At 48.0% G+C, this 22791-nt stretch overlaps 2 protein-coding genes and 2 pseudogenes across 2 annotated transcripts in view; 2 read left to right on the forward strand and 2 right to left on the reverse strand.

The window, feature by feature from the left end:
* Positions 1-810: 810 nt before the first annotated feature.
* On the reverse strand, positions 811-4394 carry CDK5R1 (cyclin dependent kinase 5 regulatory subunit 1). Its single transcript, XM_024737321.1, has one exon. The coding sequence runs from the start codon at positions 4258-4260 to the stop codon at positions 3337-3339; it is 924 nt and encodes a 307-aa protein (XP_024593089.1). The 5' UTR covers positions 4261-4394; the 3' UTR covers positions 811-3336.
* Positions 4395-9416: 5022 nt separating this feature from the next.
* Positions 9417-22791, reverse strand: part of PSMD11 (proteasome 26S subunit, non-ATPase 11) — a 29748-nt gene continuing 16373 nt past the window's right edge. The window contains exons 6-14 of the mRNA XM_024736746.1: positions 21879-22073; positions 15928-16072; positions 14877-14937; positions 13028-13090; positions 11101-11226; positions 10561-10596; positions 10245-10296; positions 9803-9945; positions 9417-9684 (exon numbers count right to left, since the gene is read on the reverse strand). Coding sequence (XP_024592514.1) covers positions 9803-9945; positions 10245-10296; positions 10561-10596; positions 11101-11226; positions 13028-13090; positions 14877-14937; positions 15928-16072; positions 21879-22073 — 821 coding nt within the window. The 3' untranslated portion in view covers positions 9417-9684. The remainder of the gene's footprint in view (positions 9685-9802; positions 9946-10244; positions 10297-10560; positions 10597-11100; positions 11227-13027; positions 13091-14876; positions 14938-15927; positions 16073-21878; positions 22074-22791) is intronic.
* On the forward strand, positions 18384-19139 carry LOC112393606 (very-long-chain (3R)-3-hydroxyacyl-CoA dehydratase 1 pseudogene; annotated as a pseudogene).
* On the forward strand, positions 19651-20406 carry LOC112393611 (very-long-chain (3R)-3-hydroxyacyl-CoA dehydratase 1 pseudogene; annotated as a pseudogene).

Here is a 22791-nt window from a genome sequence, read left to right on the forward strand (position 1 = left end):
GGCCAGGTCCCTGCAGCTCAGGGTGGTGGCGTGAGTGGGCACAGACCGCTGGCAGTACAACCAGTAGGGGGCCCCACCCTTGCCACAATTAGGGGCTAGGGTGGCTGCTTATCTGGGAGCCCCGGGGTTGGAGTTCTTTCAGAAACCTGCACAGAGCTAGGCTGGTGGGGTTGAGCCACATGGACCCCTGCTGGCCTGGGAGCCTCTGGGCCGTGGACCACGAGCAGAGCCAGGCCCAGGACACCTGGAGCCGCAGCCTTAGTGCCAAGCCGGCTGCCCTGCAGGACCCGCTGAGCCAGCCCTCGCCAGGCCATGCCTGGGCCCGACACTCTGGCTGGAGGTCCCGGTCACCCAGCTCCGCCAAGCCAAGGGAGCCTTTGGAAAGCAACTCCTGAGAAACCAAAGTTGACTTAACCTGTGCTTCTTTCTTAATCACCTTAACATGAACGCGCTTGTTAAGGCCTCTCCCCTAACCCTCCCTCCTCCCATACTCCCCTCCCCCACAACGCAATCCAATTATGTTTTGAGCGCAGGAATCATTTATAAGAGGGGCCCCCAGCCTGCTCGTGAAGGATGTGCCCACAGAAAAGGTCTATGTAATGGATGGTCAGTGCATTTTATTTACTCAGCACAGTACAAAAATAAATAAAAATAAGGGAAGGGGAATTAAATTACAGCCAAACTGAGCTTCATGACCTTGTCAGATTATAAACCACACATACTTACAAACACGCTACGCATACATACAAAATGAGACAAATATAAATTAATATTAACAACACCCACAGTTTGGTCAAAGAATAGCTACAGAAGAAATTGCACTAAAAAACCAACATACATCGCACGTGTGTAATTAGCAGTTTCAAATATACAGCTATGAATAATTCCGAGTGAAAAAAAATGGCACATTTTCTTTTCATTGCAAGTTTAACAACGGCTGGAACAAAACTAAGTTCTAATAACTGCATGGAAAGAATATATCAACCCTTCAGGTTTACAAGAAAGAGAAAAACCAAATCCTGAACTATTATTCCTGTGACTTGTTCTGTGCGCGGGTGTAATTTTCACAGCCATCTGTTCTAAGAGTATTTTTCTTAAGACACAAAATGCTCCTGGTTTGCATGCACAATATCACTGTAAAAGCAACAATGAAAGAATAAAGGGTTTTTTTTTTTGTAGGTTAGGTTTTTCCTTTTTTTTTAATTGTTCTAAAAGTAGTCTTCATAGCAGCATGTCAAATGGGTTCATTGCTTGCACACTCAAGTATATCAGTTCCTCTACACAATACTGATGACCAGTGCAAGGGAGGGAGGAGACCCCACCAGGCTTCACATTGATGGAACTAGAGAGTTCTTTTCTTAGTCCCCAACCACTCCTGAAATTTGCACCGCCTCCGAAACTTAAAAAAATAAATATGGAGAGAAGGAAACGCACAGAACTGGAATCCTGCGGATGCACCTTCCCGCAGTTTCAGGCCCAGCGCAGCCCGCGAAGGAGCGACTACAGACCCGCGCCCCTGCTCTTGAGAGTCGGCACCCGGAGACCCCCCTCTCGTGTGCCGCCAGGGCCCGCTGCCCCCACGGGCCTCCTACCTCAGGTCACACATGGCAGCAGGATCTGCACAGACGGGCTGGGTGACAACTCCAGCAGAGAAGAGGCGCCGCGGCGAGGTCCGCGCCAGCAGCCGCGGGTTCCTTCCAGCCCCGCGGCAGGTTATCTGGCTGGCGGTCCTGAGAAAGGCTCAGCGTGGGCCTCGGGGCGCAGCTGCGGCCAATGCTCTCCGGCTCGGGCAGGCCCTCTTCCTCGGGAGCACCACGGGCCCGCAGGCTCAGCTCCGGGCCTATTAAATCGGGACCTCAATTTCACAGCTTTTTCTTTTTTCTGTGAATTTCAGTAGTGCTTCTGCTGAAATCGGCAGCCACCTGGAAGCTAATCCTATGTAAAACCGCCCCCTGCCTCCCCCCAGCCTCCCCTTCCAGCACCCCCTGGGGGACTGGGACTGGAAGAGAGAATTCTCTGTAGCATCTTCACATCAGTCTTTGTTCCCCAAAGCCGAAGGGACAGAGGAGGGCTTGCTCCCTTCTCTTGGTCCTCTCCCAAGCCCCAAGCCACCGATCTGGGAGAATCAGAAAGAAAATTGATTAAGTACACATCATGTGTTTTTACAGCCACCAACCAGGCTAAGGTGGAAACCAAAACCAGCAGCTGCAACTGATCAGTTGTAGAATCAGCAGGCAATCAGGAGTTCTGCTCCCAGCTTGTAATTGTCTCCAAGATCCAGCTGTCTCACTGGCCCTTTCCGGACAAGGCTTCACCTTCAGAAGAAACTGAACTGTTTGGGAACAGCTTTAAATCAACGGGGGTGAGGGCGGGGGTACATCATCACCACATCACCCTGATCCCTGACATCACCCCCCACCGCCCCGCAGCTCTGCAGGACAAATGTCACGTGCACCAGCAAGAGGCCTTAGCCCTTAGGTGGGCACCGGCTCAGTCCCAGGCATGGCAACCCCACCTGCCCAGAAGGCAGGCTGTTGACAATGGGCACCTGAAGCTGTCCTGGCCTTCACCACAGGGTGACTAAGCTGCATGATTCAAATGAAAAATTCACCCAGGAAAGGAGTTGTCCCCAGCTTCACCCCACCCCTTTAGAGCTGGGACCCAAAATGGAAGAACTTAATGAGTCAAACCAGCTTGTTAACCAACACTGCCAACACCGCTGGGAGCGGGGGGAGGGGGGCGAGTTCCACGTCTCCACAAAAGGAAAGCCCTTGTCCCTAAAAAAGAAAAAAGAGCAAACCGGGTCGTGCATGGTCAAACGACAGGACACAATCTTTGCACCAGGCCGGCTTCCCCTCAATTGAAGAGGCTGTCCCAGGGCCACGGGCATCTTGCCTCACAACCCCACGTGCGGCTCAGTCAGGGTGGCTGGCTCCAGGAGCCTCTGGGAAAATGGAGGACCCAAAACGGGACCCGGAAAAGGGCCGCCAACCAGGAACTCTGGGCTGCCTGGCTGTGGGGAGCAGAGGGCAGCCTCCCCTGCCTTGGTCCAGCAAGAGCACAGGCGGCAGAGGCAGGTCAGTCCTTTGAATTCCCCAAAGTGGAAGGTCAGGAGCCAGGGTGTCTCTGAATACATCTTCTGAATTTTGCACAAGGTTCGGGAGTTCAGAAGCATCCAGAGTTCTTGGCAGGGCTGAAGAAAACCCCAAGGAGAGAAGGTGGGAAGGGAGAGGCCCTTCGTGGCTTCGCTAGACACATACTGTACACAAAATCTGATTTAATAATAAATTTTTAAAAATGAATTGAATCCTTGAGCCATGGTGCAGGCTAGCAGGCTCACCGGTCCAGCCCTAGGAGGAGCCGCTTCTTGTCCTCCTGGCCACTCTCGTTCTTCAGGTCGGAGAACACCTGTGTGAAGTAGTGGGGGTCGGCGTTGATCTGCAGCATCTTGGAGCTCATGAGGTTGATGACGGAGAGGCAGCGGTCCCAAAAGGCCTCCTTGCAGCTCTCCACCAGGAAGGGCTTGAGCGGGTAGGAGATCTCATTGCCCATGTAGGAGTAGGAGAGGTACAAGCAGGTCAGCAGGACGGCCTGGAGCTCGTGGTCGGAGCCCACCTCAGAGGAGATGACATCCCGGCAGAGCATGTAAAGGAAGACCACGTTGGCGGGCGTGATGAAGCCCTGGTCCTGCCAGCCCTGCAGGAGCAGCGAGCGGTCCACGCTGCGCAGCCAGAGCACAGGGTCCGTGGGGGACAGGTGCTTCAGGCGGTAGCACCGGCGACAGAGAAACTCACCCAGGCAGCGCAGCAGCTCGCTGGTGGACGCCTGGACGATGACCCGTTTGGGCGTCCCTGCGGAGGTGACGGCAGGATGCGGGGCCTTCTTGACGGAGGAGGAGACCCCGGTCTGGGAGCCCGAGAGCTGGCTGGCAGGGGGTGCGGGCGGCTGCGCCGGTGGGGGCTGGGCGAACGTGGACAGGTTGGCGCACGACAGCGACTTCTTCAGGTTCTCATTGTTGAGGTGCGTGATGTTGTTCTGATAGCTGCTGTTGGGCTGCACCTTCTTGGAGTTCTTCTTCTTGGCCGACACGGCCACGATCCTCTTCCAAGGCAGCACGGAGATGATAGAGTGCCGCTTCAGGTTCTTGTCCTTGGCGTTCTTGCTGTTCTGCACGGCCGTGTAGTGGCCCACCGTGGCCGCGCCATCCTCAAACAGCGTGGCCTTCCGGTAGCTGGGGGACAGGGACAGCACCGTGCCCATGGTGCCGCTGCGCGCCGGGCGGGTACCTGCGCCCCTGCGCGCCCAGCCTGCCGGCTGGAGGGACGAAACAGCTCACCGAGCCCGAGGCGGCCAGGGGGAGGCCGGGGCGCTCCCGGGGTCGCTTGCCGCCCCTTCGGATCTGTGTGGAAAACAAGATGGTTCTCAGAACCAGGCGGGGCTCGCGTCGCGCTCCTCCGCCCCGGCCTCGGCGGCCCCGAGGACCTGGCCCCGGACCCGCGCCCAGGCCTTCCCCGGCCGGCACGACGGAGGCTAGGACCCCGAGCAGCTTCCTTCCATTTAACCTCCTCGTCCCCGGGGAAGTAAGCTAGGGAGCTCAGGGAGCAAGGTGGGGAGAGGCTAAACCTTTGCTGAGGCCGCCTGAGTGCCCCAAGCATCCCAAGGGGACTGTCGCATCAGTTTTGAGTACCTTTCCCTCTGGGATCTCTGTTGCCCCATCCCAGGTAAATGCCCACGGCCCAGGTACAGAGCGACTAGCCTTCCCACACCACACCTGGGACAGAGCCCTGAGGCTTCTGGCTCGGTCGCTGCCCCAGAGAAGGACCAATACTGAGCCCATCACAAATGCGACCTCAAAATTGCCACCGGCCCTCTTATCTGTTATAGAACAACTGAAGCAACTGCTTCTCCAACCAGCCTCTCATCGGCTGATTTAAATATTTTTTATGCTAAGCATATATAATTTGAAGATTCGGTGCCCATAAATTAAATTCTGAGTAAAACTCTGGTTCTAATAAGAACTTTCCCTCTCACAAGGAACAAGAATCGAGATCCTTCACAAAGGCTATTCTTCACTATTCTTTGTTTAGTTCTGGAGATTGACTCAGATTTGACCACAAACCTGGGAAACAGGAGACTTAAACAATATCTTAATCCAAATTACCGCCTCTGGACCTGGTGATGAGGAAGTAGCAATCCAGAGAACACCCAATCCCGACTCCCAGGCCACTCCAGCACACAACCTGTGCCAGTTCTGCCTACTGCTCTAAGCAGTAAAGAAATCTGGTATCATTCAAACAATGCTACCATCATCAGAAAGTACTAGAATTTGCTGAAGTACTACCCAGAGATTCCTCTGTCAACAGTGGCAACAAAGCTTTAGGGGCCTTGGTGACCATATAGTGGGAAATGCATTACTCTGTACCCAGAAGGCTACTTCTTGTAGAGTCCTTGAGAAACATCCACAGTAGCTGTCATCTTAACTTAGAAGATAAAGGCAGGCCCTTAGCCCAGTGTGCCCCTCCCTCTGAACATTCCTCAGTGTACAACCCCTACCTGCTCTTCAAATGGAGCTGTCCTCCATAGTAAGGAGCTCTCAGAAGCAACCTCCTCCAGGTCCACTGGCCCAATGACTCTCTTCCTAAGGCAAAGTTGGACCCCAGCCTTTTTTCATCCTGCCCCTAATGGAGGCCCAGCTCCTGAGTTGGCCCATGTCCACACTGCCTTCCCTGTGTTGAGCAGGGGTTAAGTGCTTTCCACTTCCCAAAATATGCTTAGATTTCTAAGCCTGTAATCCACCCCTCAGAACTATCTGGAGCCGCCCTGTACTTACCTGTACCTACAAAATTTCAGTACTAACTATTCCAATTCATGGTGGGCAGTACCCAGCTCCACTTCACCCCACCCCATTTCCCAAACCGTGGAAGCTCGCATTGGGCCTTTTCCAGCCTGCGTCCTCTCTTGCCTTTGTCCAGCCAGCCCTCCCCTACTACCTTCAAAAAGAGCTCTTGGCAGAACTACTCCAACCTCCTCACACTTGTCAGAGGCAAAGTCATGTGTGCAGCAGAGCATGAATGGGATGGCACTGCCAGCACAGTGGCTTTTGTGACCGAAGAACCCTGGAACCCTGTCCACCTGTGTTGTGCCCGCTCTGCCTGTTTTGAGGCACCACACCACTCCTCTGCTCACTCAACACACCAACAACCCCCCTCCCCCTCCAAGCTCCCAGTACTTCTCCAACTGCAAAGCGAAGAAGGAATAGCTACAATCTGCCACAAATGGCAGATCAAGGACCCAGGAGGCAGACCCGGATGAATGATGCACAGCTGTTTTCTTCCCAGTCTTCACCAGAGAACTGCAGGGAAGCTCTCCAAATCCCACCCCCATCAATCAGCCTCTTTATCCTATAGTCTATCTCTAGCTGCCGGAAAGGCCAGCCTGCGTGTTACATGCACGGCTGGGATGTCCATGGAGAGTTCCCATCCTCTGCATGCCCCTTTCCCACACCACTCTGAGAAAGGGAGGCCAAGGCCCCAACCAGCCAGCTCTCAGAAAGGGTTCCAAATAAAGCAGGTCTGAGCCCTGGCTCCTGAGGAAGTCGTGCTTTGTTCTCTCGGGCATCACAGAGCAGCATCTAGTGGCCTTTCTGGGCAGCACAGGTTACATAACTAGCATGCAGCGGGGCTCCACAGCCAAGGGACGCAGCCGCCGCTCCCAATGCCATCAGGATCTCATTAACACACAAGGAAGCCCAGGCACCGTGAAGCCTGGTGCCAGGAAGGGCCCATAAGTGAGGGAGCCAGGCCCATGCTAGCCCATGGGCCACCCCACCCTCTCAGCTGCACCTAGATGCAGCTTATCGAGGCCTGGGAGGGGAAGCAGTCCCTCAAGGTCTGGAGCAGCGCTGTCCAAAAAAAACCATGAGCCACAAAGGCAAGCCCCGTAGGTAATTAAGTATTTTCTAGCAACCACATAAAAAAAGTTAAAGAAACAGGTATATCTTAATAGTACATTTAACCCAATAAATGCTCAAAATATTTCAATATATATATAAAAAAGAAGTTGAGCAATTTTTCTTTTTTCACATTCTTCAAAGTCTGGTTTACATTTGCAGGGCATCACAGTTTGAACTAGCCACAATTTCAAGGACTCAACAGCCATATGGGGCTCATGGCCACACACTGGACAGCACGGGTCTGCAGAAGTCAGCAGACCTGCCCAGGGAGATGACGAGAAGGCTGCTGCCCCACTGAGCTCCTGGGACTGCCCTCCCCCCACTGCTCGGGCTCTTGATCCCTTTGGAATATTTTTAAAGTCCTTTATTGAAGCACAACTCTTCCTTAAGTAAAACTATACACAGAGGGCTTCCCTGGTGGCGCAGTGGTTGAGAGTCCGCCTGCCGATGCAGGGGACACGGGTTCGTGCCCTGGTCCGGGAGGATCCCGCATGCCGCGGAGCGGCTGGGTTCGTGAGCCAGTGCCGCTGAGCCTGTGCGTCTGGAGCCTGTGCTCCGCGACGGGAGAGGCCACAGCGGTGAGAGGCCCGCGTACCGCAAAAAAAAAAAAAAAAACAAAACTATACACAGAGACACAATACTGAAAGAGAGTAGAGAGTGGCTCAGACTGGAGTTGGTGGCTAGAGCCCGCCCTCCCTCCCAGCAGCCCCAGAGCCCCACAAGACATGTCACTCCCAGGGTCTGAGGAGTAGTATAAAATCAATCCTTTTGAACAAGATTCCAAAAAACTAAAACTAAGCCACAACTGAATGCCAGGGCTCTCCAGGCACCTGTACTTCCATGACTTCATGTAACACTCCCACCACAATTACCTACCGAGAAAGCGCCATCCTTGTCGTTTAAGTGAGGAAACAGGCTCAGGGGATATTACAGCCCAAACCCCATGTCCTCACTGGACCACGATGCCTTGGAAAAACAAAGATAACTGAGCCCCATATCCCATTTTAGCCCTCACAGACCAACTTTCTCACCCAAAGCCCTCCACTTGACCCCGGATCAAAAGGTCTCCCGTGAAGCAAATGAGACAGTAGAGCTTTGTCCAGTCTAGAGGGCTACACAGAGCTGTCTGGACTTGGTCAGAAGCCCTCCAGCACTCAAGAAAGGACACTTTTTGAAAAAAAAATTGTTTTTATTGGAACTCATCTGAACATCAGATATACCTGGTGTTGGTTAGCAAGAACCGTTTGTACATTTGATATTGATGGTGCCAAAACCAAAACAGTGACTGGACATGATGGGGAAAGATGTTGAGAACAAAAACCTGATTTTGGAGAGGAAAATAAAAGCCAGTCAGATTCAGTGAGGATGCAAAACCTGGTACAACAAAATCCTTTTACAAAATATAAATTTATTACGAAAACCTGGAAGGATAATCTGACAAAGGGAAAGAAAGATAAAAGGAGGCCAGCAGGAAGGAGGCAGGAGGAGGGGGAGAGGAAAAAAGAAGACAAAGAAGAATGAGAGGAAGAAGAAAATATAGCTGAGCACAACAGAGGTGCAGAAGCTCACCTGCCCAGATGGCATTAAAAGCCTTGCTATGTAATCTCATCATAAAACAAAGCATGCTGGAGTACACTGCTCTACCTCCCGTCCGTTCCACTTCTAAGAGGTAAATAAAGAAAGCTCCCTGGGAGGGGGACATGAGGTTGCTCAAAAACCCAACAACAAAAATTGGGAGGAAAAAAAAAAAACAACAACACACCCCACAGTCTCATTTCCGATGTTCACTGTTTAAAAAAGGAATAAATCCATCTGACAGCAGGAGAGAAGCAGGGGGATGGGGGAGAGAAGCTGAAGTATTTCAGACAGCCTGGCTCCCCTGGAGGGGGGGAAGGAGGAAGGAAGAGAGACATGGGATGGTCTCCTGGTTGAGAGAAGGGGAAAGAGAGGGAGAGAGAAAAGAGCAGAGGAGAGGGGCAATTAAAACACTGACATCTAATCTAGTTTACTGTGTTAAAAAGAGCCACATGCACAGCAGGCCCCCTGAGGGCCCACACTGCTCCCCGTGTGGCCATGGTGACACTAGCTCCTGGCCATGTCCCCATTCCTTCCCAGGTTGGAGCGGAGCCGTGCAGGTGCTGCTGCGGCGGTGGCGGCGGCGGGACCTTCGGCCAGTCTGCTGGAGCCATTGTTGGGGGGAGGGCGGGGGGATGGGCCACATGGCAGGGGAAAGGACACCGAAACGCCTCATTTCAAATAAAAAGAAAAATAGCAGTCTATACACAGTTGTTTGTTTTGGTTCAGTACAAACAGAATAAAAAGTCGTTGCTTTGATAGTCAGGCGAACACCCAATTCTGAAGAGGAGGCGAGGTGACACCCAGCGGGTGGGTTAGGAGCCCCAGTGGCTGGCGGAGCGCCTGGCTTGGCGGCCCTCTCCCAGGAGGCAGAGAGCACAGCTTTAGGTAGTGTAAGCCTTTTTCCTTTTATTTAGAATAACCTTTTTTTTTCTTTTTTTTCTTTTTTTAAGCAATTTCCCCACTCCCAAGTTGGGCCAGTAAAGATTACATGAAAACTGGCACACCTATCGGCTGGAATACAGATGCACCAAATGAGGATTTAAAAACTTTCTGAGCGAAAAGTAGAACAGAAAGAAAAAATCTCCTAGCATTTTCCCCAAAGGTTTCACTCTCCCGCCACACACACTCTCCAAAGGACCGCTACAGATCCAACTCTGCAAGAGAAGACAGAGCAGTGTCAATCGGGGAAGCCGCAAGGCCACCAGGAGGCTTTCAGTCTCGACAGGCAGAAGACAGCGCTGCCCGGGCCCGGGTCCCGGAGTCAGCACTCACCTATGTCAGTTTCTTGGCTTTGTTGTAGAGGGAATCCACTACTTTACTCATGTTCTGAATTGTTTCCAGAGCAGCTTCGTAAGTTTTATCTACTGGGGGTTCATCAAAAATAATCAAGACACCCTCCCCCTGGTCCAAGATCCCTGCAGAAAACACAAGCAAACCCAGGTAAAAGAAAGGATTAGACACACGAGCATTTGAGAAGCAGCCCACTCCCTAGCTGCCTCACTTTCTCCAGAAAGGAGTAGAAACAGAAGTCATCTTCCTGTTCCATTCGTGCATGCTTATTACACTCTCATCACAGGCATAACAGGGGCAAGGATCCCAGGGAACCACCAGGTGATACAATGGAGCATCTTCTTTCAAGATAAACAAGAGCATGATGCCTCTTCACCATTTCATCACCTCCACCAGCCCCCTCGCCTGTACGACTGTTACTCACCATGAAATTTCTTGTCAAGAATCATCTGTGATAATTTCCTTTCCACGTCGGCCTAAAATCAAAGCACATGATTAAAGGGCCCAGCCTCTACTAGTGAGAGATCACACTGACATGAAAGCCTTGTATAAAAGGATCTTATGGCAAATGGTCTGAAAATAAAACAGCAACAATGCATCTGCAGCTCTCAGCCCACAGTCCCCAGTCCCCACTGAGAAGCTTGGGAGCTTTGCAACAAGGCCCAGCGGGTGTAAATGGCAGCCCCTCCACATGCCCCTTTCCCCATCCCTACCCTCAAGACAAGCTCAGGACTCCTTACCTTGGAGAGTTTGATGAGGCTAGATATGTGTTCGATCTAAAAGGAAAGGTAAAAAGACACCAACACTGAAAGTTTTACTTCTGCCTCTAATATCGGGATGAGGGTGGTGCTGTATCTTGAAATCCTGCCGAATGTCTCTACAGGGACAGATTCTCTTTGGCTGTGCTTAGGTCTCTTGTGCTTGGTCCATCTGCCTACCCTGCATCACTACAGGCAACAAATACACTCCTGTCCCACACACCCAGAACAGAAAGCATTGACCACATGCACAGTGACTACAAAAGCTAGGAGGAGACTGCACTGAAAACAAGCAGGGGCAACTGCACCAGCCTCTACCCCACAGCATCCCCCTCCTTGACTCTCATTCCCTGTCAAGAAAATCCCAAGCTCTTGGGGGTCTCTTGCCCAGCAGGCACACCCTTGGAGGTGAGTTCCTATTCTGAATGGTTGTGGGAAGGGAGGTGGCTACAGTGAGGACGCCTAGCCAGAAACCCCCTGCCACCAGAGAAGAGCTAGAGTCCCCAAGAGGGTTCTTCTTACCTGTACTCGGGAAAAAGGCTCAATGACTCGGATCAGATTCTGTTCCAGCAAGTTATCATACAACTTGGCCAAGTGTGTGCTGATGATTGGGTCATCCCGGAGCTCTGCCCGGTAATCTGTTAGAGCCTGCCAAAAGAGCCGAGATTGGCACAGAAAAGGACTTGAAAGTCACGCTACTCGCAGCTTCCTAAGTAGTGAGCTGGCCCTGGTAACTACATGGTTGACTGTAGTTCTGGAGGATTTGGGAAGATGAAAGAACAGCCATGACTGAAGGCAGAAGAAAATGAAAAGAAGTAAAAGGTGGAGCCTAACCCTAGGCACCATCTTCCTGTCCAAAAGCCTCACACTGACAGCTCAAACCATGTAAGCCCTGAGAGCAGCTCAGCTTGCAAGCTAAATTCACTGCAAAAGCAGTTCTCAATATGTATTCCACAGAACAAATAAGGCCTCCCTGGGTGCAGGAGGAGGGGGAATTCTGAGGTTAAATAATAGGAAATGCTGAATTCCACAGCTAGCTCTTGGGGTTTTATAAGGAATATCAGCACAGAAAACAAAGTACCTTTCTAATTTTGTTTAGCCCTAGTGTTTCCCAAATATCTGATCACAGACCCTTTTTTTAATCCCTACTAGAAGTGTTCCATCCAAATTTGGGGATAAAATGATCTAGACTCTTTGTTTATTTGTGTATGTGATTTATTTACCTTAAGTAATATTCTCACAATATCCCAGCCTCATGTCAGCTGTGCTATAAGGTGTTAAGGGAAGCAAGCAAATCATGCCAAGTAAGGAAATGAAATTGGCAAGAAACCTCAAGGAAGATGATGAACCCTGGGGACAGTCAGAGAGCCACATGGTCTAGTTTCTGTCCATACTATTTTTCTTCCTGGATCTAGGTTTGTTTTTATTAAGTTGGTCATTATACTCAGACTAAGAGAGAGGCTCAGAAAAGTATAAGTCTCACCTGATTGCTTAGACAAGTTCTTCTCCCTTTCCAAACCTTCACAAACATTGAGTGAAAGGCACAGGAGGCAAGGCCAGCCTAGAACTTCCGTCCTAAGGAAGTGTCTCTCAGCCCAGATGCACACATCAAAACTTCTCTTCTGTCCACAGAGGAGAAGCAGACCTGGCATTTCTGGAGCTGAAGTAACATCTAAGACCATGCTGCATGGTGCTTGTGTCAGACCCTGACACACATGAGCTGTGTGACCCAGGCCTCCTCTTTAAATTCCAGCTTCCCCAAGCATAAAATACAGGTAACAGGTTTGTTGTGAAAAATCAAATGAAAGGGGACTTCCCTAGTGGTGCAGTGGTTAAGAATCTGCCTGCCAACGCAGGGGACATGGGTTCAATCACTGGTCCATGAAGATCCCACATGCCGTGGAGCAACTAAGCCCACGTGCCACAACTACTGAAGCCCGCACTCCCTAGAGCCTGCGCGCCGCAACTACTGAAGCCCACACGCTCTAGGGCCCGCGTGCCGCAACTACTGAGCCCATGTGCTGCAACTACTGAAGCCCACACGCGTAGAGCCTGTGCTCCGCAACAAAGAGTGGCCCCCCCACTCACTGCAACTAGAGAAAGCCTGCACACAGCAATGAAGACCCAACGCAGCCCAAAAAAAAAAAACTCAAGTGAAAGAAGGATGACAGAACTTTTTGAAACTGAAAGGTACTGCATATAAATGAGGTATGATAATTCAACAGTTTCATTGTACAGAAGTGCTTAACTACTTCCTGGTTTTGATACTGCACTATAGATAAGATGTAACCACTGGGGAAAACTGGGTGAATGGTACATGGGATCACTCTGTACTATCTTTGCAACTTCTTGTGAAACTATAATCACTTAAAGATTAAAAAAAACTTTTTAAAGTGCTTAAATGCCCCTCCCCTCCACCAGTTCCCTACCAACCCAATACCTTGCTTACCTTTTCAAAATCTGCCAGTGATCTGTTCTTGCTAGCCTGAGCCACACATTTTAATGCTTCTGTCTAAGAATAAAGAGAGAAACAGTGAAAGTGATCTGTACACTCACATCCCAACAAGTCTCATAAGGAACATGCTATGTCCACACAACTTCTGGCTGCAAGGAAGAACCTGCCCCACCACTGCTCTTCTTCAGAGGCCTAGGAAGAAAAGCTAGAGGAATACCACTGTGTGCCAACCAGTTTCCCTTTGAAAGCTGAAGTGACTTAAAGGTACTAGGAAATAGGAAGTTTTCCAAAAAAGAGACTTTGATAAAGCATTCTCCAAAGATGACAAGCTAAAAGGGAAACTGGCCAGAGAAGTGCGATTTCCTCACCCCTCCTCCAAGACTCCCTATCCCTATACCCCACAGAACCCTTCCTGCCCTCAGACTTGATCATACCTTGTGCTTTATAAAATCTCATTCTGCTGGGTTTGGTGCAGGGCACAGACCAAGATTTACTTTCATTAAGCTTGAAGCATCAAAATTCTACGTATCATACTGAATGTTAAAACCCCAGAGTGATGAAGGTATAACCAAGGGTTAAGGGGCAACTTCTAACTTTATAAAACGTTATAAAAGGTACCCGACCAAGCTCTTAAGTCTCTACTCAGCACGAAATCTACAACATTCATCTTCCTGAGTGCCTGACTCCTGCTTGAAAGCTGTCATCAAGGAACAAAGGACCAGAGGGAACTCCTCTTGTACCAGCCTATGTACTTAAACAAGGAAGGTAGTGTCTTATACTGCAGACTTTAAAAATGATGCAAAGCTAATCGTTAGTGTAGTTTGTCTCCAGCATTTGTCCTACAGACAGAAAAATGTCATAATGAGAATAGCATGAAACTTAAAGCCAGATAACCCAAGTTCAAAGTCTCACTTCACCATTACTAGTTACCTGGCCTTGTTCTGGACACCTGACCTCTCTTAGCCCACCTCCTCAACTCTAATTCTAGATATGATAGTGAGTCTTTCACTACAGAAATAACCAATATTCTTTTGGTCAAAACTAGGAGCTGGTCTGAAACTTCTTCTGATGAAAAGCCAATTAGGGCCACGTGTATAGAAGGAAGAAATCATCTGTTGTGGACATTCTGCCAAAGATACAGTGAGAGAGCCAACGTGTCTGCTGTTTAGAGACAACTGCACTTGAAACCTAGAAAGACTACTTTTACTTTACCAGTGATAATCAAGTGAAGTACAAAGTGACGATGCAGACATCTGAGACGTCATCTTTACACAGGTCACACTCGTACCTACTCAGGCATAAAAGCCATCACAAATAGGGCTACCGACCATCAGAGGCCTCTTCTTGACCACACCCAAACTCAGGACAAGAGTGGGAAGGTACTGATAAGAGAAGCACTTGAGTCATCAAAACCTAGTTTCTGCAGCAAGCAATCTGACCTCTCTAAAGCACACGCGCATCAGACCCTACCCGGCTCCACACTCTTGGAGAATCCAAGATTTCTTATTCCGCACATGAAATTTTCAAGCCAAGATCATGGTAGATATACTTTCCGGTCGAAGCTAAATGCAACCTAACTCACTGTAAATGCTCCAGTTCAATTCTGAGTTCTGTTAAGTCCCTCAAACCACCCAATACCCACAAGAGCACCAAACATTGACTTTTCAGGCCAAGAATTAATAGTACAGGAAATATACTAGACGTGCTTAATGAAAAGAGGGGGGAAGAAAGAATGAAGAGCGGAATGGAGACCTGAAGAGCACGGTCTCACTGAACACCATGTCTAATAACACACTGCCTCAGAGTGAGCAGAGATCAGAACTGCAGTCAAGGCATCCCCTACCTGCCTCCCCGCATACCGAAGTGCAAGCTTCCCGCTCACCAAGGCCTGGACATCTTCTGGGCTAAAAAAAAAAAAATACATACTCGGTCAACTGCTCCAGGATGTTATGCTTCTAAGCATATGTTCAGGCAAATATCTTTTCCTCTGAAAAGACTCTGCCCACAGAGGTAATAAGCCCCCACCCCTAAACCCATAGGCCTCTCACACCATAGACACTAGGCTTTCTCCACTCTGGGCTCAGTGCTGAAAAGCAAGAAAACTCAACATTAAAAAGAAAGCCACACTGGGAATTCCCTGGCGGTCCAGTGGTTAGGACTTGGCGCTTTCACTGCCGTGGCCCCGGCTTCAATCCCTGGTCTGGTCAGGGGACTAATATCCCGCAAGCTGCACGACATAGCCAAAAAAAAAAAAAAAAAAAAAAAAAAAAAAAGAAAAAAGAAAGAAAGAAAAAGAAAGCCACACTGAACCTACCAGAAGTAATAGACCCAACAGGCAAAATGATACATATAAACCAAATCCCAGTATAACAGATCTTTCAAAACACAAGCCCTGTTTAATCCCAAGATCCAAAAAGAATCCCAGTCAGTATCTCATTTATTCCCAAAAAAGAATGTGGAATAATTCTGTAAATCTTTAGAAAAAGATCTAGCTGTCATACTTGCCGTCGTCGCCTTTTTCAAACCTCCCCCTAACCTCTCCTTTAACCACCCCCATTCTGGGTGGCCCATTGGTGGTGCTGGTCTGTAAGCCATTTCCTGGCCCTCTGTCCTGTGCTCAACAACTCTTCTGGACAGAATTGTAGGATGAGGAGAACACTCAGAGGGGCTGGGAAAGAGATTTCTGAAATCTGTCTCCCCAGTTCTGAAAGCCTAGCAAGGAAAAGTGCTCTGGATTACCTTCGATCCTCCCATTCCACCTCAATCAGCCCCACGAGGTGGCAGCCGCCTCTTCTGTAACTGGCCAAAGTCCCTGCCCAAGCCATCTCTACCACGGCAGAAAATCTTAGATGAAGGACCTGAGTCCTCATACCCCAAAGTTAATGTGCACCTACGTGTTGAGCATGATTTTGCACAGCAACATGTACTTCAGAGATGTGATGGCCTTGGGGCTATCGATGGAGTCATAACCCTCAAATGCCTCATAGAAATATGAGTATGCAGTTTTCCAATCCTTCTCCTCTGCCGCATGGATAATACCTGGGCATTGAAAAGAAAAGAGTAAGAATCATATGAAATAATAGAACCATAAAATGTCACAGCTGGGAAGGGCCTCAAAAATCCATCCCAACCTCACCTACTTACTGATGAGGTCAGGAGAGAATAAAGGACCTGCCCAAAGTCACTGCCATCTAGTGGCAAAGCTGGGATTAGAACCCAGGTCTTTGGTCTCCCAGTTCAAGTCACCTTTCCAATATTAATTCCAAAGGAGTTAGAGACCCAACAAAAGGGGATCCTAAAAACCGCATATGGTAACATCTTTTCGCACCACCACATCAGTCCTGCTATCCACTGGAACCGCTAGAAAAGGCCACGTTTACCCTCCATGACATTACCTTCACGGGTCAGAAAACTGACACAAACATCCCTCCCTGGTCTGCCCAAATTACTAGTTTTAATAACATCAACCATTTAAGATAGCTTTTCTAAACTTGACACTTTTATAAGTAAGCAGCTTTCATGAGAGAGAAAAAGAAAATCCAACCTCTTACAGTCTCATTTCAGATACTGGTCATTTATAGATAGATGCGATCAGTAAATGGATTTCACGTAATGCCAAATCCATGAACTTAATTGTACACAGTTAAGCAGTATTACGCTACACTTCATCTAACCAGTTCTCTCCTGTTTAGAAGTTGGGTTGCTCCCAATGAACCTAACTTTGACTGAACCTGCTATTACTTCCAACCTATGCTATGACGTGGGATGACGTGAAAATCAGTTCTTCCTAGCTTGGAAGGCAACTAAGCCCTAAGATTCTGTGTATCAGTTCTAACCCTGCCTCAGCCACATCCATTTGTTTACCACAGGGCTTCCCAACTTTTCCACATCAAGGTACACGAATAAAGTATTCAGCACACTGGAGTAAAAGGATGAAACTGCTTACACATGACCCCAGGGGATCACTGTTTCAGACCACCCATCACATACCTGTATGCCTGGCATGCCAGTTGGGAACTTATGAATTAATAACCACTACTGAGTGATATGTGCCAAACCTACCCAAAAACCCTCCTGTTTAGAGGCTGAAGGATTCAGGTCCTTCTACTACTGTTCTTAACTACAGAGGCCTGGAGAAAACCCACCCTCCTCTGTAGCCAAGGAGACCTCCCTCAAAAATACCCAACAGACTACTAGCACTGCCAAATTAAATGAGACAAATGCCCATTTTCCCATTCTTCCCAGTCCAGAGCTAGAACAGACCAGACAAAAAATAAGACTGATTAAATAAAGAAAAAAGTAAAGAAGAACTGGTATACTGCTTTCCAAAACACATTAGCAAACAGAGACCACATTAGGACTACAAGCATCACAGCTGGCATAGGACATTTATTATTTAAAGAAACAAAACACTAGACTGTTACTCATTCAACACAAATATTAACAAGGGCCTACCATGTGCCAAGCACTGATATAACTACTATAGAGAAAATAAATATGAATTAAGGCCCTGAAGGAGCTCACAGTCTCACAGTGGTCATCAAAACAGAAACAAGGAGATTAGTACCGTAATATGTACCAAAGAATATACCTTTCACAGGGAAGTCCAAAGTAAAGAAGGCACTGAAGAGGGTTTATAAGGCAGACATGTGAGCTTGATCTGGAAGGATGCATAGGAGTTTGCCAAGGGGAGAAGATGGAAAGGGGAATTCCGAGCACAGAAGACAAAATATATAAAGGCACAGGAGCAGCAACACACGAAGTCATTTGGTGACTAGGACTGAAAACCAGAGATAACCATGAAAAGGATGTCTTCCTTCTCAATGCACTGTTAAAGTAAAATAGCCTGGGGATAATGGGAAACCATTGGAGTTACATGATCAGATCTGTTTCCAAAAAATGACTTTAGGACTAGTAAGCAAGATGGATTGAGAAAAGTGACTAGGAACAGTTAGATCAGTAAAAGACTACTCCAGTGGTCCGGTGGCATTAATTAGAGCAGTGATTGTAGAAATGGAAAGGAAAGGGCAGATTTGGAGACAGACTCAACCTGATACATCAGAAGAAAGAGTGACTGAGGATAATTAGTCAAGGGAGGAGAACCAAGAAGACAATGCTGTCAAAGAAGCATGGAGTGCTCAACAGTGTCAACCCCCCCAAATCTGACAGAGGATAGAGGGGAGTTACTGTCTTGCAAGGAGTCAACAGAGACACCAAAGTAATGACATTCTTTCAACTTTTCCAAGAAGCTTGACAGAAAAGGAGAAGACAGCAATTTAGAAAGGACAAAAGGCTGTGCTTTTTCAGCTGGGGCCATTCAAAGACTGACAGGAAGGCCGGGGGGCCGGGCATGGCGGCAGCAGTGGGCGTTTCAGCAGTGCGCTCAGCCAGGCCCCCTTCTGCTCCCCTGCCCCTCTTGTTCACGTCCCCCCAGCAAGGAGGTCGGCACCAACGGCGGTGCCTCGGAGGCCGGCGAGGAGAGGGAGGCCGTGGGCAAGACGAGGTGCCTGGGCTTGTTGGCCACCGCCTGGCTCACCTTCTACAATATCACCATGAACGCGAGGTGGCTGGTACTGCCTATTGCCACGGTACGTTTTTATATGGAAAAAGGAACACACAAAGGTTTATATAAAAGTATTCAGAAGACACTTAAATTTTTCCAGACATTTGTCTTGCTTGAGATAGTCCACTGTTTAATTGGAATTGTACCTACTTCTGTGCTTGTGGCTGGGGTCCAAGGGAGTTCAAGAATCTTTATGGTGTGGCTCGTTACTCATAGTATAAAACCAATATAATTTTTTTATCATCTTATATCCTGTCGGAGTTGCTGGTAAACTTCATACAATATGCGACATACGATATACACTGCCTTACCACATGTGAAGAAAACAGGAACGTTCTCAATAAGACTTCCCAATAAATACAATGTCTCTTTTGACTACTGTCATTTTCTTCTTATAACCATGGCCTCATATATACCATTGTTTCCACAACTCTACTTTCATACGTTACATCAGAGAAGACAGGTGCTTCATGGAGAGGTGACTGTCGAAAAGGATGATTAAATGATCCCTACAACAAGGTGCTTTTTCCAGAATAACCAGGATTACTGGAGTCCAAGTTTTAATAACAAGAATAAACAGCTTGATGAGAAAAAAAAAGACAGAGAGGAAGATCCAAGTGGAGACGAAAAACTAGACATAGAATTGAAAAAACTAAAGACTTAAAAAGGACAGGTAGGGGCTTCCCTGGTGGCGCACTGGTTGAGAGTCCACCTGCCAATGCAGGGGACACGGGTTCGTGCCCTGGTCCGGGAAGATCCCACATGCCGCGGAGCGGCTGGGCCCATGAGCCATAGCCACTGAGCCCGCGCGTCTGGAGGCTGTGCTCCGCAACGGGAGAGACCACAACAGTGAGAGGCCCGCGTACCGCAAAAAAAAAAAAGGGGAGTTACTGTCTTGCAAGGAGTCAACAGAGACACCAAAGTAATGACATTCTTTCAACTTTTCCAAGAAGCTTGACAGAAAAGGAGAAGACAGCAATTTAGAAAGGACAAAAGGCTGTGCTTTTTCAGCTGGGGCCATTCAAAGACTGACAGGAAGGCCGGGGGGCCGGGCATGGCGGCAGCAGTGGGCGTTTCAGCAGTGCGCTCAGCCAGGCCCCCTTCTGCTCCCCTGCCCCTCTTGTTCACGTCCCCCCAGCAAGGAGGTCGGCACCAACGGCGGTGCCTCGGAGGCCGGCGAGGAGAGGGAGGCCGTGGGCAAGACGAGGTGCCTGGGCTTGTTGGCCACCGCCTGGCTCACCTTCTACAATATCACCATGAACGCGAGGTGGCTGGTACTGCCTATTGCCACGGTACGTTTTTATATGGAAAAAGGAACACACAAAGGTTTATATAAAAGTATTCAGAAGACACTTAAATTTTTCCAGACATTTGTCTTGCTTGAGATAGTCCACTGTTTAATTGGAATTGTACCTACTTCTGTGCTTGTGGCTGGGGTCCAAGGGAGTTCAAGAATCTTTATGGTGTGGCTCGTTACTCATAGTATAAAACCAATATAATTTTTTTATCATCTTATATCCTGTCGGAGTTGCTGGTAAACTTCATACAATATGCGACATACGATATACACTGCCTTACCACATGTGAAGAAAACAGGAACGTTCTCAATAAGACTTCCCAATAAATACAATGTCTCTTTTGACTACTGTCATTTTCTTCTTATAACCATGGCCTCATATATACCATTGTTTCCACAACTCTACTTTCATACGTTACATCAGAGAAGACAGGTGCTTCATGGAGAGGTGACTGTCGAAAAGGATGATTAAATGATCCCTACAACAAGGTGCTTTTTCCAGAATAACCAGGATTACTGGAGTCCAAGTTTTAATAACAAGAATAAACAGCTTGATGAGAAAAAAAAAGACAGAGAGGAAGATCCAAGTGGAGACGAAAAACTAGACATAGAATTGAAAAAACTAAAGACTTAAAAAGGACAGGTAGGGGCTTCCCTGGTGGCGCACTGGTTGAGAGTCCACCTGCCAATGCAGGGGACACGGGTTCGTGCCCTGGTCCGGGAAGATCCCACATGCCGCGGAGCGGCTGGGCCCATGAGCCATAGCCACTGAGCCCGCGCGTCTGGAGGCTGTGCTCCGCAACGGGAGAGACCACAACAGTGAGAGGCCCGCGTACCGCAAAAAAAAAAAGGACAGGTAGAAGGATCATGCTTGATAATGGGTAAAAATGAACAATGATACAAATTCTGGGGAGGAAAGAGAAATAAAGCAGGTTCACATAAAAATGGCCTCTATTTGCTCTGAGAAATAAGATGCAAGTTCATCTCTTGACCGTAAAGAAATAACATAATGAAGAGTAGTGGCTTAAACAAAGTGCCGGTATTTGGTCAAAGCAAGGTACTGTGTGATAAGAGCTTACATTCATCATCTCATTTAATCCTCACTCCCATCCTGTGAGGAGGTACAATTATTTATCACCATTTTTCAGATGAGCTAAAGAAAACTTTAAGTAACTTGCCCAGTCACACAGCTAGAAATCTGCAGAACCAAAATTTCAACCTAGAAAAGTTGTTTTCTAGACTTTTTTCTAGAGCTTCTGCTTTTAACCTGAATCAACAGAACATGCCATTTGATACTTACAATACCTGAGAGGCAAGTATGGTAGCTATTATCTCCCTCTTACAGTTTTACATGGAAACAAAGATTGCGAAGAGGTAATACCAGGTAACATTAGTTAGTCCTCTGACTCCAATAATGCTCCTTCAATAATGATAAGTTATAACTAATAAAAGCTGCTGACTACAAGAAAAAGTATTCTATTGCCAATCCATGGCCTCCTAGCCCCAAAATTCACACACTCCATCAGAAAGCAACCCACTACACTCCACTGAAATGGGGTGGTGGGGTGGTGTCTTTCCTCAGCCTAGATCTGAGGCCCCTTAGAAAAGTCCAACATGCTTTACAAAGGTCTCCAAGTGACAAGAGACTTGGGTTAGTCCAATTCTGGAGAGAAGTGCTACCATTCTGAGTAAGTGACTAAGATGGAAGATAAGGGAGAGCTTTTTAAACCTAAGTGAGACCTCTCTAGGGTGTTGACTCTAACAATCAGTTTGCCTGGTCAACCACAGATTAAGCATGTTCTTAATATATTTTAGGCAGTTAACAGCAAGTGAAGAGGAGGGGGGCAGCTAGTGAGAGAGGTAACCTTCCATTGGTTTCTCTGAGGAAGCTTGAGCCAAAACAGCCAATTTTATTCTCCAGCCCCAACTCCCCAGTCCTTTCACCTGTGAGGTAAGATGAGCTTTAAGAAAACATGGGGTGTTACCTGACTGCATATCCAAGGTGGCCTGCAATTTAGGGGGGCAGTAAATGGCATTTGCTGTGGTTCGAGCAGAGGTTAAGGCAGCTCGGGCTTTTGGCAGGTTGCTCAGGGCATGGTATGTTTTGCTTTCTAATAGCTGTACTTCCACCAAAAGGGCTTTGTCATCCATCTTTTTCAACTCCCGCAGCAACTGAGAACCTGGAGAAAGAAAAAACATATACCCCCTTTGTTAGCCATAATCTTAATATTTTAAAATTGTAATATTTCCCTCTCACCCTCATAAGAACACTCAGGATAAAGAAACCTGCCTGAACTCAAAAAGAGGTTATTTATTTGCAAGACTTAAATTTTCTGCTAATGTGCTATCTTCCAAAGAGAAACACAGATCTCTTTGAAGCCTTTCTGCACACAAAGGACATTACAGCTGAGAATCATATAAGTTTACCCCTAAGATTTGAATACAGTGGGAATCCCCACCCAGAAAATGCTGAAATTACTTATCCAGTTCAGAGAGACACTTGATCTCACTCTCTTCCTGTCCAATAATCACAAGACTACATAAGAAACACCAGGCACTAGGGTTGGTGGGGGAAGGAAAGAGCTTTGGATATACTAACATTCTCCAAATAGACCTTCTTCCCCCTGCTCAACATCACTAGTTTAGTCATTAGGGAAATGTAACTCAAAACCAAAATGAGACACTACTTCACACCCACTAAGATGGCTAAAATTAAAAAGACAGACAATATTAGGAAATGTTGGTGAGGATCTGGAGAAACTGGAACTCTCCTCATACATTGCTGGTGATAATGTAAAATGGTGCAGCCACTTTGGAAAACAGTTTGGCAGCTCCTCAAAAGCTAAACAGAGTTACCATATGACCCAGCAATTCTACTTCTGGGTATATTATACCCAA

This window comes from Neophocaena asiaeorientalis, unplaced genomic scaffold (genome assembly GCF_003031525.2).
Source record: "Neophocaena asiaeorientalis asiaeorientalis breed wild unplaced genomic scaffold, Neophocaena_asiaeorientalis_V1.1 scaffold129, whole genome shotgun sequence".
Taxonomy (NCBI): domain Eukaryota; kingdom Metazoa; phylum Chordata; class Mammalia; order Artiodactyla; family Phocoenidae; genus Neophocaena; species Neophocaena asiaeorientalis.

What these genes read in the sequence shown, in the direction of transcription:
- CDK5R1 (XM_024737321.1), bottom strand. Translation starts at nt 4,260, where the DNA reads ATGGGCACGGTGCTGTCCCTGTCCCCCAGCTACCGGAAGGCCACGCTG.